This window comes from Rhea pennata, chromosome 3 (genome assembly GCF_028389875.1).
Source record: "Rhea pennata isolate bPtePen1 chromosome 3, bPtePen1.pri, whole genome shotgun sequence".
Taxonomy (NCBI): Eukaryota; Metazoa; Chordata; class Aves; order Rheiformes; family Rheidae; genus Rhea; species Rhea pennata.
Window position 1 is genome coordinate 34,926,969 of NC_084665.1, and position 15,005 is coordinate 34,941,973.

The 15,005-nt window shown below is 34.0% G+C and overlaps 1 protein-coding gene across 1 annotated transcript in view; it reads right to left on the reverse strand.

The window, feature by feature from the left end:
• DNAH8 (dynein axonemal heavy chain 8) overlaps positions 1 to 15,005 on the reverse strand; it is a 161,967-nt gene that overhangs the window by 145,469 nt on the left and 1,493 nt on the right. Inside the window, exons 3-9 of the mRNA XM_062573613.1 lie at positions 12,808 to 12,892; positions 10,830 to 10,978; positions 9,221 to 9,410; positions 8,712 to 8,875; positions 6,654 to 6,830; positions 6,162 to 6,275; positions 2,132 to 2,239 (exon numbers count right to left, since the gene is read on the reverse strand). Of these exons, the coding sequence (XP_062429597.1) occupies positions 2,132 to 2,239; positions 6,162 to 6,275; positions 6,654 to 6,830; positions 8,712 to 8,875; positions 9,221 to 9,410; positions 10,830 to 10,978; positions 12,808 to 12,892 (987 nt within the window). The remainder of the gene's footprint in view (positions 1 to 2,131; positions 2,240 to 6,161; positions 6,276 to 6,653; positions 6,831 to 8,711; positions 8,876 to 9,220; positions 9,411 to 10,829; positions 10,979 to 12,807; positions 12,893 to 15,005) is intronic.

Consider the following 15,005-nt stretch of genomic DNA (forward strand, 5'->3'; position numbering starts at 1 on the left):
GATCTTTAAATAGAAGCCCCTAGTGGGAGGATGGCACTTAAGCTACTTCAACTTTGCTGAAAAAGCTTGGATTGAATTAGGTTTTTTTCCATGCTATTTCATAGCACAACTTCATGCAACTAGTTAGTCTGTAAATTAGCCTCTGTAGTGAAATGCTCAGTCCCTTTCACTCTGGAGTAAAAGATACTACTAGAAAGTATCAATGTACAAAAACAATTATATAATAGTTAATATAAAAAGATGGATAGTATATGGACACTGTATAATCCATACCTAATATCTGATATACAGAGAACAGCCTCAGCCATGGATAGTCACAGGAAAAGCATGTAAGTTTTCTTAATGTCCTAGCTCAATTTGAATTCTCACAATGTAAAGTGTCACTTTACATTAAAACCTGGGGTGCTGTAAGGACTATATTAAAAAAAAAAAAAAAAAAAAAAAAAAAAGAAAGAAAATGGTGTAATACGGCTGTGAGTGAGTTTCCTCTTATCCTTACTTGAAGGGACAGCTAACAGAAATGGCACATTCATTGGCAGACAAATAAAGGAACAGGTTGTCAGAGACTCAAAGTGCTTGCCAATTATGGACAGAAGGACAAGGTTCAAATCTCACTAGAACTCCAAGTTCCTGATGAAAAAATTGCACAAAAAGCTAGACAAATGCTTAGCTGATTTATGAGACAGTTGCCTAAACTATCTCAACCACATTAACAGCTCTTAGAACCAATCCTGTGACAGGAAAGCCATAGTGAACAGGGGACTGAGATGCCAATAGACACAGCTATGTCCCCTTAAGGGAGGAAATTAATTTATGTCTTGCAAGAGACAAACTTCTCTGCTCACTCTGCAGTTTGTTCCCACAGAACTGAACTTTCATTTTCTTCCTAATTTGCAACTCAGGCTCTCACAGCTACATACCTTTATCAACATCATCCAATTTAACAACGAATTAAAAAAAAAAAAAAAAAAAAAGTAACAAGTCATATACTGAAAAAACAACTGTCCCAAAGAAGAAATCTAAGAAATCTATACTTTTGAGATAAAGGGGGTAAGAGTGGTGGAGAAAATCACTCCTCAGGTCTGTTCTGAAAGCTACATGAAAAGAAAAGAAGCCCAAAGTCAAGCTTACAATTTGTGCTAGTATCCATACCGCTATACAGTATCACAGCCCAAAGAGTAAGGAGATCGGAGAATACTTATTTATGAGGAAATCTCCTTTCATTAAGACTGAAATCTAGGATGAAATCTGTATGTAAGGGATATGTAAACTCCATATTTAAGATAATTCTGTCTTTTATTTAGAGTAAGAAGTTCAATAGTATAACTTAAGTTTGCTGTTCTTCAGAATTGGAAATGAACCACTGATTGAATCCTGATCTGAAAGAAAGAATAGCAGAAGCTGGTAGTATAATGTATTCAAAAAAAGTTATTATGAAAACAAACAAGTTTTCAGAAAAATTGAGAGACTATAACTGAGTATCAAAACAACTCCTTTGGCAAAAAGTCAAGAACTTAGAGAACATTTCTTCTTGCAGGTTTCAACCGAACTAATTTGTTACATTTTACATTGTAGATACCCTATAATTTAGTTACAAAGATTTCTTCTTTATTCTAAAACCATTTTACAAACCATCTTTTGCTGCAATGAATACCTGCTATAGATATCTAGCTGGTCTTCATTTTGGGTTAAACTAGCATAATTTATGGCTTGAGATTCAATTAACTTTTCAAGGATGACTTGCTTCTGAAACAAGAATCTTTTCATCTTACATCTTTTTGAAGAATAGCAGAGTCAGACTGACAGCCTTTTGCTTAGTTATGTCTACAAGGCTGGTACTGAGAGAATTTTAGGGAGACAGTGATTTAGTGAAAAAATGAATAAGTGTCATGAAACTCAGATCAAGAGGCCTATCAAAAAGATAAAAAAATAATTTGCTGAATCAAGAATATCAACAAATTTCTTTCTGGAATACAAGGCTCTACTCTCCTCTCCTGATCAACAGACTTCTCTTCCTTTCCCTCGCAGACATTCACTATTACTTCTTTTTAAGAGATGTCCTACAGATTTAAACAAAATTAATTTTTTTCAGCAAAATCACAATTTTTATGATTATACTTAATATGTTTACCTTTATAAACAATGATGTCATGCGCTCAGAAGTATTATAATATCTTGAAACACTGTGAATCATTCGTATAGCATTAATCAAATTTTGTATTCCATGTGTCATCGATACCTTAAAGCAGAGTTTTGAAAAAAATTTTACTTTTCTAATTTTTGCATTTCTATTCAGAAATTCTAAATAATATTTTTCCTTAAATCATATTAACCGATCCTCAAAACATCATTGCATCTTACCAAAATGTTTCTTTTTAAAAAAGAATAAAGCTAATCATGCTCAATAATTTTTAATCTTAACTAATAAAACTCAAAAAACTCACATGATTTTGTCAGAAATCAGATCAGACATTCATAAAAACCATGTTATTCTGATGATCAAAACTGAATTTTGATTTAAATAGAAAAGGTTGCATTTTTCAGCATAAATGGAGGTATTCTTCTGACAGCTAAGGATGGTTTTTCCTAATTACACTTTGGTTTTCCTTCAGGTACAGTTGTTAAATACATGCTGTGCAGTTACACTGATAGAAATCATTACACTGAGTGTTTCATTCGGACATTTCACAGAACTCACAAAATAATTGTCATAATGTTCATTTCACTAAACATTTAAGAGTGCCTAATTCACTCAATCATCACATGAAATACCTAAATTTTCATGCATGTCATGATATGACAGTTCATATCATTAAAATCACTCTATGACATTACAGGTATTTTGTAATTCAACCACTTCCAACGTATTTCCAAAAAATGGTTAACAATGGTAATCCATTAATATCCATAAATTGTGGAGGATTTGCTATTTTTAATTACCAAGCAGATATCAAATAAGCCTAAGCATTCTTGCAAGTGTAATTTCAATTGTGCAATTATAATTGACTAACATACATATCACATCACATGCAAAACAGTGTCTTCTGAAGGAGGTTACTGGTTAAGATCTACTCATTCGTTAACTGATCAGTAGTACAGAGGGCTCAGTTCAGAAAAAGAATTTTATTAAAAGCAGAGAAGCATTCAAAGTATCACTGGAGGAATACTAATTGCTTAGAAAGTACTGAAAAAAATGTCCAAAAATAGTTTAAAGACGACTCTCAAAGGTATTATGGATACTTATTTAAGAGTTTTAAGCACTTAAGTATGCAAATATCATAAGTCTCCCAGTGTCACTCAGTCTTGAGTGACAGAAAAGAAATACTCCCACAGATCCATTTTAGAACAGACAAGAAAATCTTAGATGAACTCAGAAAACGGAGAAATTCACTATTTAATATTAAGTGTCAGCTTCCTCACAAAAAAGAAGGCAAATATCTCCTAAAAAGATCCAGGCAGAGGACAGACACAGTAGTTAATCCTACAAAGATCAATAAATTAATTCTTCATGCTGAAATCAAAGGGATAGTTTGGCTCAATGCCAAGAGGCAATAAAGAGTACCTACCTTTTACTTATGAAGCTACTGCTACTGCTTTAGAGAATAAGCAAAAGACAGGCCTGAAGCTCACATCTTTACTAAAGTGCTTAAAGTGCTACTGAGAAGAGTTGCATGTTGATAAGTGTGCCACTGCAAACTCAGCCTGCTGAAGGCACCATGATCGTATAAAGGGTAAGGAAGAAGACTCCTCTCCACCTCATGCTGCTTCCTAGTGCAGCCTTCAGTGACTGCATCTCCCAGCACCTGGATGATGCTGACAGAGTCAGGTACAAAGAAGTACAAAGCTAAAGAAGTAGCTTTCCAGGTGTCAGCCCTCAAGACTAAGGGTAGTTTATGCCATATTTGACAATCTCTGTAGCACTAAAAGACATGACAGAGCAAATTAATGTCTTAGACCAAAAGATCCTGTCAATAGGGGTAAATCTACACTGTGGAAGAAAAGGCAGAAGAAAAGGCACTGAAATACAAAGCTGCTGAACAGCAAGTTACTAAACGAGGAGAGGCAAAAGGCCTCATTTTGTAGTGTCTTATTTCAGTAAAGTTGATGAGAATTTCTTTGTTAGCAAATGACCAGTATAAGCAAACAAGTGAGAAGCTAATGCAACAGGGCAGGCATAGAAACTCTCAGTTCTATAGCCCACAGGAGGTGAGAAGGAACACGGGTATTGTGGTGGATACACCTATGCCATACGGTGCATGCAGCAAACATACCAAACTTGCTAATGTGCAAAGAATCACTCAGCCAAAACCATCAGATCCGTCACCTTATATGACTACATCCACAACCTCAACTCACACATAGATAGTGGTCTGCAGAGAGCTTCTTTGGGCTCTCCTGATTGGCAGTGGACTGCAACACAGGATCTTGCCTTGAGGTGGGATGCTCCTCAAGGATACTCCTCCAGGTTAAGACATCCTTGCACTTGACTAGGAGATCGAGGTGAGTGACAAAATTGGTAACACTATTAATTCCCCTTAGTGATTTTTTTTCCTCTTCTTCTCTTTCCCTTTTCTCTCTTTTCCTCCTGGCACATGTAATAGATCACGATTGCAGTTCCAGCAATCCGAATAAACCTGTAGTCATAGTTATTCCCAAATTCACGTCATCTCCTTTGTTCAGAGGGTACCTAACTACAACAAGTATCTAGCCAGAAACCTTAAAACCCAGCCTTCCAGGATAAACTCATGTCCAATCTCTCCAAAGGAGTGAGAGCTGAACAATTCAGGTTGGCCAAACTGGCCAAGGAATAACTGATGGTTCCAATGTCGGAGGAAGCCTTCAATGCTCACCTGAGCTAGATACCTTACAGGTTGAGCTCTTGCTTGTAACGTCTCCAAGACCTGAAGAAGTAGGGCTGCTGGCATATCACAGCAATGTTGTAGTACAAGCACTGTACTTTGAATTTCAGTTTTGACTGTCACTCCACCAAAGTGGAGATAAGACAGATAAGACATAAGAGATAAGACAGAAATTCAAATTTATTCAGATTTCTCCACACTAAACTGGGAACTATATCTAATTATTCTGTATTAGTAAAATAATTAACTGTTTTAATGGATTTCTGCCCATGAATTTTTTTGTTTGTTAAGATAAGATTCATCTTAATAACCCCTAAGAAGCAGCTCAAATCTGATGCACACTGTGACTTTTATGGCCTGGTACCTGGCACCCTCTAGTGATACAGTAAAAAGCTGAAGATAAACTGGTTCTTAGTAATATTGTTTATCATAATCCTCTCTTCTATTACTGCAAGCAATATCAGCTCTAGATTGTTGACTATCGCAGTCTTTTTACTTCCCCTCAGTTAAAACTCTGGAGTAGGAAAACTGCCAGAAATTCAAAGGAAATGCAACACTCCCTGACAGAAGTAAGGAAGTAGGTAGGACCAAAATAGAATTAAACAACAAAGTGAGACAAGCAATTTTTCCTGGGGTATTTCCTCCTTCCACCTATACTGCAACAACCCTTAGAAAACACATATCTATTATAATAATTATTATATAATATTAAACCTAATAACTGTTACCTTGAATTAGGCCTAACTAGTTGCATGGACAGTCAATTATTTAAATTCTGACTAGCCGATACTTCCGCAAATAGAAGCACCTAGTGCCATTATTTTCCATATCAAAATATTATTTTACCCTAAATGAAGCAACATTTAGCACCTCATTAGGTTTCCATTGCGGGGGGGGGGGGGGGGAGTTGTTTGTTTTTCCTATACAAGTGTAATTCTGGTATTTTGGTAGTGGCTGCATCGTTCATTGACACATATGGAATTTTCAATTAATACATATTTTGAGATCTTTTTTATATAAACATTTATCTGGGCTTAGCTCATTTTAAAAACAGTATTTCAGGACTGAGTTAACAGGTGATCACATGTATTTATTAATAAAATACATACTTTAAAAACATTATTTTAATGTAAAGCATAACAATATAATTTTTATTTTAACATTCAGCTTGAAAAATATTTAGAAGAATCAAAATCGTTATGTAAAATAGAAAGAAGATTCATTTAACCCTGAAGTTTGTCTTACAGACATTCTATGTAAATACTTAAACTATGCTCAAAGAATAATGAAAGGCATACTTACAAGATCATAGTTATAAAGAGGTTCACAAACCTTTTCAAGTGTGCATAAATACTTCACATTGTCTTTTGATTCATTTGCTGCATCTGTGATTCTGGCATCTAACTCTTGCCACATCTACAAAAAAAAATAAATAAAACACGTAAAAAGCTTCATATGTTGCAAACTATTTCTGTTACAACATATAGATTTGCCAAAAATACACCTTGGTAACTTAAGTTTTAAAAGGCATTGTCAAAAATGCAATATAGCTTATTTTCCTTGATGATAATTTTTGTCTATCTCTAATAATTTCTCACTCTTTCCCTCAATAAAATAAGCACACTAGCACAATACTGAGATTTTCCTCTCTTAATTTTCCTCATAAAATCTCTCTTACATGCAATTAAACAAAATAAACATTGCAAGCTTTGTCTATTATGGTCAAAATCAACATAAGAAGAAGAAAGAATTACCTGTGTTAGTTTAGAATGTCCAACATTCAGAAAGAATTACCTGGAGTAGTTTAGAATGTCCAACATTCAGAACATTAATGACAGCTTTGCAGTTTGGTCCTTTGATCTGCTCAATAATAAAATTAAATTTAGCAGACATACATTTCCAGTGCTCTAGTTCAGTCAGCGGACCTGAATTATCAGCTTCTTTTCTCATCTGCTCACTTTCAATCAGAACCTGCAATCAATTTGAAAATAATCAAATGTAAAATGGAATTTGTATCCCTGGTTAATACTTATCACTCTGTACAATTAATGGTTCTATAGGTGCTCTAAATTTCAAGTTAAAACTGAAGTAAAAGTTTTCTCATCTTAATTAGCTGTTCTTTTAGATGTGTTGTCTTTACACATGGGAACACCAGCTGTACATATACTCAAGAAAGATAATTTTTAATACTCAATGAGCTCAGTGAACATGATATACATAAATAGGGTAGGACATATGCCAACCATTCCTTGCAACAGCCCAATCCCAAAAGACTAATTCTTGAGCACACAGGTATATGTACATCCACAGTCAGACTGTTTATACACAGAAACATTTGAAAGAGAATCTAAAGCCTCTTTTCGTATGTACTGATTCCTGATAATGCCATTTTTGCCATCCCACATGAACCACAAATATCCTTGATCTGGCAGTGGCATCAGAATTAGTCATATATTTAGATTTATACTTTCAAAAGAATGGCCCACAGAAGGATCTGGCATACACTGTGATTTAAACCCAATAGACTTCTAATAAACATTCAAACACATCTATGCATTTCACTAGAAGTTGGTGCAAAGACCCCTGAAACAGCATCTGTCCACGTGTGGGATTCTACCTGGCAAAGTGCAGTGTAGTGCAGGCGTATAAGCTCAAATAAGAAAATAATATTAACAGCTGTTACTTTTCCTGTGATGATTGTTTCTTCACATATACTGGCTATCATGCTCCCAAATTAGCAAGTGTTAGAAGATCAGAGAATAAAAGCAGAAGTAAAAATAATCTAAATGTAAGTAAAAGTATGGTTTATCTTCACATCGGACATCTATACCCATTTCAGTAACTTTTGTTAAATGTCAGATGCCAGATCCTGATTCAATCTTGCAGTATACAATGATTCCGACATGTCTACTGTCGAGAAAAGACAAATCACTATCAAGAATCAAAGAAACATTTTGAAGATATTAACCAAAGAGAAAAAAAAAATTGTAATTAGTGTCACACAGTAATGCTTCCGATTTGGAAAAGCATCATAATTCAGAACTACATTTAATCATATTGTAAAACTGAACTCCACAGCTGTCATCAACTGAGCTGATGTAGGCATATACCTGTATTTCTTCTTGAATCAAAAATCTATGGGTCAAAATACATGAAATAAGACTTCACTTTTAAAAAGCTGAAGAGCTATTTTAATAAATATATTTAATACATATATTTAGTATCAGGTATAAAGTCTAAGTGTGCTCATCTGTATGTAGATAAACATGCAGTCAGTTCTTACATTTATTTCATTCACATTTTTGTTCTTCTGAGCTAAATACACTAAATATAGTATGCCCTTTTAAATACAGTATGTCTCAGTTTACACATATTCTCTACTAACAGAAAGAATTCCGTGCTTTATCCTGGAAATAAGACACGCAATAATTTCTTGAATAATTAAGAACAGACCACAAATAGGAAAACAAGACAAAAAAAAAAATTCCATACCGGGTCTGGTCAGAAATCATTCTAGCCAACATACCTGTTACCACGAGTGGTAGTAGAAACTTAAGGAACATACAGAATATATTCAAGAGTATATGTTGTCTACACCAGCATTATTATTCCTACATCCTTTTGTCCTCTCGTTCTTACTAGTTGTGTGTTAACTGCTCAGAAACTCCTATTCTTACTAGACTGTAAGTTTCTAGGAATGAGGACTGCCTTCTTTCTTCACTTGTATAACACTTGGCATACCCAGGCCCAGATACAGTTGCAGTCTTAACTGACTGCAGACAAGTCTCATATGTTATTTATAAATATCTATTCACATTCAAGTTGAACTGAAATGTTAAGACAACAACTTACTCGTTCAATTTGTCTATACCATGTCATAAGTACTTCCTCTAGCTGGTGAACCATATCAGAATTATCGGCTGCTGCAGTTACTTCCTCAAAGGACTGGAGTTTAGAAAAATCAATGTAATCTATTTTTTTCAACTCAACAGTTCCTTCAATACTTATTCTAGCTCCTGAAAAAAAAGCAATTACAGTACAGAATGAATTAAAGACTCTAAAATGAGTGCAAGCAATTTAACTTTGGAAATACATACCTATAATCAGTCTTGTTTCTATACAAGTGTCATTTTACTGCACTCGCACAAAAATAGAAAACTCTTCTTTTAAATCCAGATTCTTTCTCCTGAGAAAGTTCTCTAGTGACATGATTCTTCTAAAGTAATGCACCCATGTATTACTTCAGTAATTTACCATTTTATTTTTTCCTTGCAGAAGAGGAGAAGTTCCTTACATAAGTCTTACTGCCTATGAAGTGAAATTTTTAAGTGGAATGTTTGTTTCCCAAATGCAATGCTTACCTTCTAAAAATGAAAGGTATCTGTTAATTGTTTCCACAAAGTTCTGTTTGTCTTTTGTTTCTTGTTTGGTCTGAGTTAAAGCGCCCCAATTATTTGTTGCAAGGATAGCCGGGAGAAAAATCTTTTCTATCATGTTCCTAATACCACACAGAAGTCCTTCAGTGGCATCCAAAACACAAAAGAATATATCCTGTATTAAACAGAATTATTGTTAGTAATGCAGTATGTTAGGCTGAAAACAGTTTTATAAAATCAGCATATTTTTATAAAGGTATTCCAATTTTGACTAAAAAACCTTTAATTTAAGAAGCCATAATCTGTACAAAATACTGATACTTAAGATTGTGACCGTAAGATGTTGTTAAGCATATTGTTTTGAAAGAAAAGAGTGAAGACAAAAATGATTTAATACAATTTTAAAAGGTTGCCAGATAATATCTTTGTAATTTCAGTTATTTCCGAATTACATAGAAAGTTTGGAAATGTTTTAAATAGTATACAGCAATTAAAAATATTCTAAATGTCCACATCTAAAACTATGTCCTAACAAATGAAGTGCAAGTAATGAAAATGTTCTGAAAGTCTGTATCTTAAATTATATAAGCAATCATCTGACTGAATTTTTATTGTTTTTGATTAGATCAATTTTCAGTATACTCCGAAACCAACCTTCACAAGTTCTATCTTTAATAATCAAACATTTTAAATGTCCTTCAAATCAGCAATTATTAACATACTTCACATGACATAAATATCTATAAATTTCCTTTTTTCCCCTCATTGCTGAAGTAAGGAGTTTGACCCAAAACCAGTATTTATGTCCAATACTGAGGTATACTTCACTATTTTTAATAGTGCTTTTTTCCTTTTATCTTCTCAGCTCCCAAAAGGAATAAAACACTCTTAACATAAAATATAAAACAATATAAATGAATAATGATTTTATGTCCAGAAAGTCTGAAATCATATTAATTATATGATATATATATATATATATATATATACACACATATATGACTGATTCTTATCAACTTGCTGTCCTTTGAACACTGCCAGAGCATAAAGATGGGTAGCTATACATGAAAAATCAGGCCCACATATATCCAATACAGTGTATATAAATGTAAAGCAAAAAAAAAAAAAAAAAAAAAGCTACATAATTTACATAATTGTGTATTTCATATCCAAAGATACATGAAAGCGAAATGTACAAGTAAACTTCTCCTCTCCAAGAATCTGCTGTAATGTCTTCTAGGCAAACTAGATCCTTTCGAGCATAGAGATTTCAGTGGCACCTCAAATGTACTTACTGGTTTTAATCTCTTCAAAAACACAAGGGAGGAGAACAAGAAACTTATCTAAATGCTGACTTCTTGTTCAACAGAGGTCTGTAAGATACTGAATTCATGAAGTGCCCACGTGCTTGCTGAATTAATATAGCTGTTCATCATCTCATCAATACAAATAGAGGGGCATATAACACAGTTTAGTATTTAAATATGCCATTTACCAGCAACTGAAGTTATAATGTTACAACAGTGAAACAAAAAAAGAAACAAAAAATAGCTATTTTCTATCTTTTCAGTTTTTAGAATAGAAGAGAGACTACCTCATGTATAGTTCTTGGATCTATAGGGCTGTCATTCGTACAACGAACAAAAAATAAGCATAGTCCTACAAATTTGTCTGGTGTAGTATCCACATATAATTTCATCATTTTACTTCCTTTTACAACTCCTGGAATTGTTCGACCACATTCTGCAAAGAATTTCACAAGTGTTAGTATTTTTAAAATGGGGGTATTATAAAATGCTTGAAATTAATACAGTAAAATAAAATACAACATAAAATTATTTTCTTGTTTTTGTGTGTGAGAAGCAAATTTCCCTCAAGGCAGAATCTATAGCTATAAATAACTACACAGTTAAAATCTACATCAAACATGCAACGTATGCCTCACAAAGCAATTTTGGGACCATTGTACTGCATGGAAAAGGAATTTGCTCAGCCCATCATCCTCAGGTAATTTGCTGGTGGCTGAGGTTACTTGTATGTTGACTTTCACTCACCCTGTCATAGAAAATGTCATGCATAACAGAGAAAAGGAAACAGGAGAGAGGGTCATTGTTTAGCTGCAGTAAGAAGAAGGCAGTAAGAAATAATGGTAGATAGGAGTGTGACAGGAATTAGGAGCTGTAGAAAAAGAAGAGCAGATGTGATGATAGGAGGAAGTGGTACAGTATTATAGATCTTTAACATTCCATTAAAAATACAATATAACCAAGATGAATTAAGATTAATCTGGCAACAATTAATCAGCAATTAATTCTGATTTTTCATTTAATTGAATGCCCACCTCTCAATTTCTGCATTATTTTAATAACCGAATAAGCTGTTTGCAATGTTCCTTAAAAAAAAAAAAAAAAGCCAAAAATAAGACAAATTTTATCATGTGGCAGCACATTGATGCACATAAGACATCAGATCCACAACCTTCAGGTTGACCACAAACATTTGTGTTAGCAGGTGAAGAAGTAATCAGTAACAATATTCTTCTATGTATTCCACCAATATCAACACTAGAGAAGGCATATGAGACATAATTTGCCATATGCTTTAGAGGTACTCCCTGACAGCTGAAGAATGGTAGAAACCAATGATCTGAAGTTCGGTGTCAAGCTTGCGCAGGAAATTTATTAGCTGTTGCAGATGCTTTTGCTCATCCTCTCTAGTGAGACTGACAGATTTTCCCCAGTTTATCCTTGCTCAAGTTTCATTTTTTCCACTTTCCAGCTCCTTCTGGGAGTTTAAGACTTCATTTCTGAGGCTTCACATGCCACTCTCATCACAGCCTAACCACTTTTCCCCTTCACTTCTCTCTTGTTCTATTCTGAAACATACCAGATTTGATTCAAAAGAGTATATTCCTATGGGCTGCTTGCTATCAGTGGCACCATTGAACTGAAGATTTCAGTTCCAGTACCGGTTCTGGAGCAGTAATTAAGAAGAAAGAATCACTAACACTTAGCTGTAGCATGTTCAAGGAATTCTGAAGAGATGGACTGTGCAGTGTGTAAAGAGGATCAGACACTCTCAGTTCCTCTGAATATACAATCTTAGGCAATTCAATTGTTATGTATACTTAGGTAAGGGAACTATAGTTTCAGTGCTTACAAAAATCATTAGAGATTTTAGAAACAAAACTACCTCTCTTCTGGGCATGTGAAAACTGAAACTTTTCAAACATTTGTAAGAAGGGCAAATTCAGACAGGTATTGTGAAAGTAGCTTCTGCTTTAACGCAAATGGGGCATAATTCCTGAAAGGAAAGGTTGTGACTGATTTAACACTGTGAAGTAACTTATCCTTTTAAAGTCTTCTTTCCAGGAAAGGCTGAAATGCTTTGACTGAACATTTTCTAAGCAATTCACCTTGAAGCAAGATTTGAAACATTTAAATTTCAATTCTTATAGTGAAAAACTGCAAAACTATGAACAAGTGAACAACAAGGATTTTTGGAAAAACATTAAACAAAATTAACAGCAGATGGTATTAAGTCTGCTTGTATTTATGATGTTAAAAAATTACCTATTCCAGGTGCATCTCCTTCTTGATACAAAAATTTCAGTGTTTTACTTCCTCCTTTGGCAAAGAAAATATCAAATGCTTCCAGCTGTTAAATCAAAATGTGAATACTTGTTACTCAAAATAGTATAGTTTAACATGCCTTTAAGATACACAAAAATCATTTGATTAGACAGCTGTTTACATTTTTGATGACATATAATAAATTTTTAATCCACACTGTTGTGAGGAATAACAAAACAATGTATGTAATAGATCCTTTAAACAGTATTGTCAATTACTGAACCTGCACAGACAGACAGATGACCTAGTTCCTGATGACTATATATCAAATGTTTATGCTTTCAGCAAATGATGCAGAAACACTACAGGACATTTGTCATTCACAGAGATCTGTAAGGATAAAGTATTAAACTGGAAGTAATTAGTCGTAAGATCTTTAGAAGTATACACAGCAGATTTCCATGACATGAAATAGCTTGCTATTGCAACCCTCCCCCTACATGTAAAGGATTCATTTCTAAAACAGGAGTTATATGACATGCTAGAATTTTATTTAGGAGGTAAGAAGTGACCACATTGGTTCCAAAACCTTTTCCTCACAGTAAAGATTTTCACTGACCTCTACAGGACCATCAGAAATTTCAAATGAGGGAAACCATGCTGCCACATAGTTAGCTCGCTCTATCTGTCTACAAACTGCCCACCCTGAAACACTACAGGTCTCTGGGTAGTTATTTTGATTTTGCCATGTTAAACATGGTGCTTTGGATAGTATGAATGGCATCTTTGTACTAAAAGCTTTCAAGTATGAATTACAATTTTGAAAAACAAGCTGAAATTATAGCTGAGGTTTCCAAAATCTGAATTTCCAAACTGTACTAGGCCAGCAATGTGACACACAGGTGGACATTATTTAAAACTGGTCCTGTGTGAAGACAACATCATGCAAAAATAAAAGTAAAAGCAAGCTAGATTTAGAAACAGACACTGCAACTTTTGCTTCAGGTAACAGACAGTAAAAGATAATAGGGTCACTGAGTAAAAAAAAAAAAAAAAGGGAAAATTCAAAAGAAAAAAGTAGGAAAAAAAAGAAAATTAGATGAAGTACTAAAAGGTCAATGACAAAAACAGTAAAAGATTCACTACCACACAAAGTACTCAAACTTGAGATGGAGAGAAAGTCAAACAGTAATTTTTGGGCTTACATGATGTTATGAAAGAGGATCAGATGTGAGCTACCCCTGTAGCTACCGCTTCTGCACATGATACAAACAGTCACTGTGTGAATACATACATAGACTAACACTTAATGGATAAATCTTAGATTGTGGATGTCAAAGACAGATGGTGTATGTGCATAGATGTGGCAATTCTGTAACAGACAATTTGTTAAAACACAACACTGACACAGCCCTTGTGGGCTAACCTGTATGAATAAATAGGGACTGAAAACTGGCAAATTTCCAACCATAAAACATAATTTTCCATATCAGTCTTCAAATGACAAAAGTGGCAAAGAGAGGGAAAAAAATCCCAAAGGTTCTTAAGTATTTGAATTGATCAAACTCAGCGTAGAATAGCAATTTTCCTTTAAGTCAGGGTTATTTAAAACCAGATAATAGAAACACCTCTGTGTTGTTTAAGCGTAAGAAAAAACAGGACTGTTTAAATGCATTTTATGATATGTAAGTATCAATATGCAAACAAACAATAAATTGGGATTGTAACCAAATTCAGCTAGTAACTGAACAGGTTAAGTTGGAACAATGGATTTGTTTGATCAAAGATGACAATACCTGGTTGAATTCTGAATAAGTAAAAATCTCTTTAATAGAAGAGAATAATGTCATGCAACCAAAAAAAGGAGGACCTTATAAGTACAGCCATACTGAGTTTTGATGCTGTACCAAAAAAACGATTTAACTGGTTGCTCCTGTTTGTGCAAACACTTTGAAACAGTATGCAAATTACAACACTTCAACAGACTCACAAGGAATAACTGAGCTTTCAAAAGTTCCACATGTTATGGGACCTGCACACTCTAAAATCCATTCTTATTCCTATCTTTCATACATTTTAAAATGACCAGTGTTCAAAAGCGAGAAGTATTTCATGGGTCTTTCCAAATTATATTAATGCAGTGGTGCATAATTCATCTTCCCTCATATTATTAAATAACATTATTAACTTTCAAAATA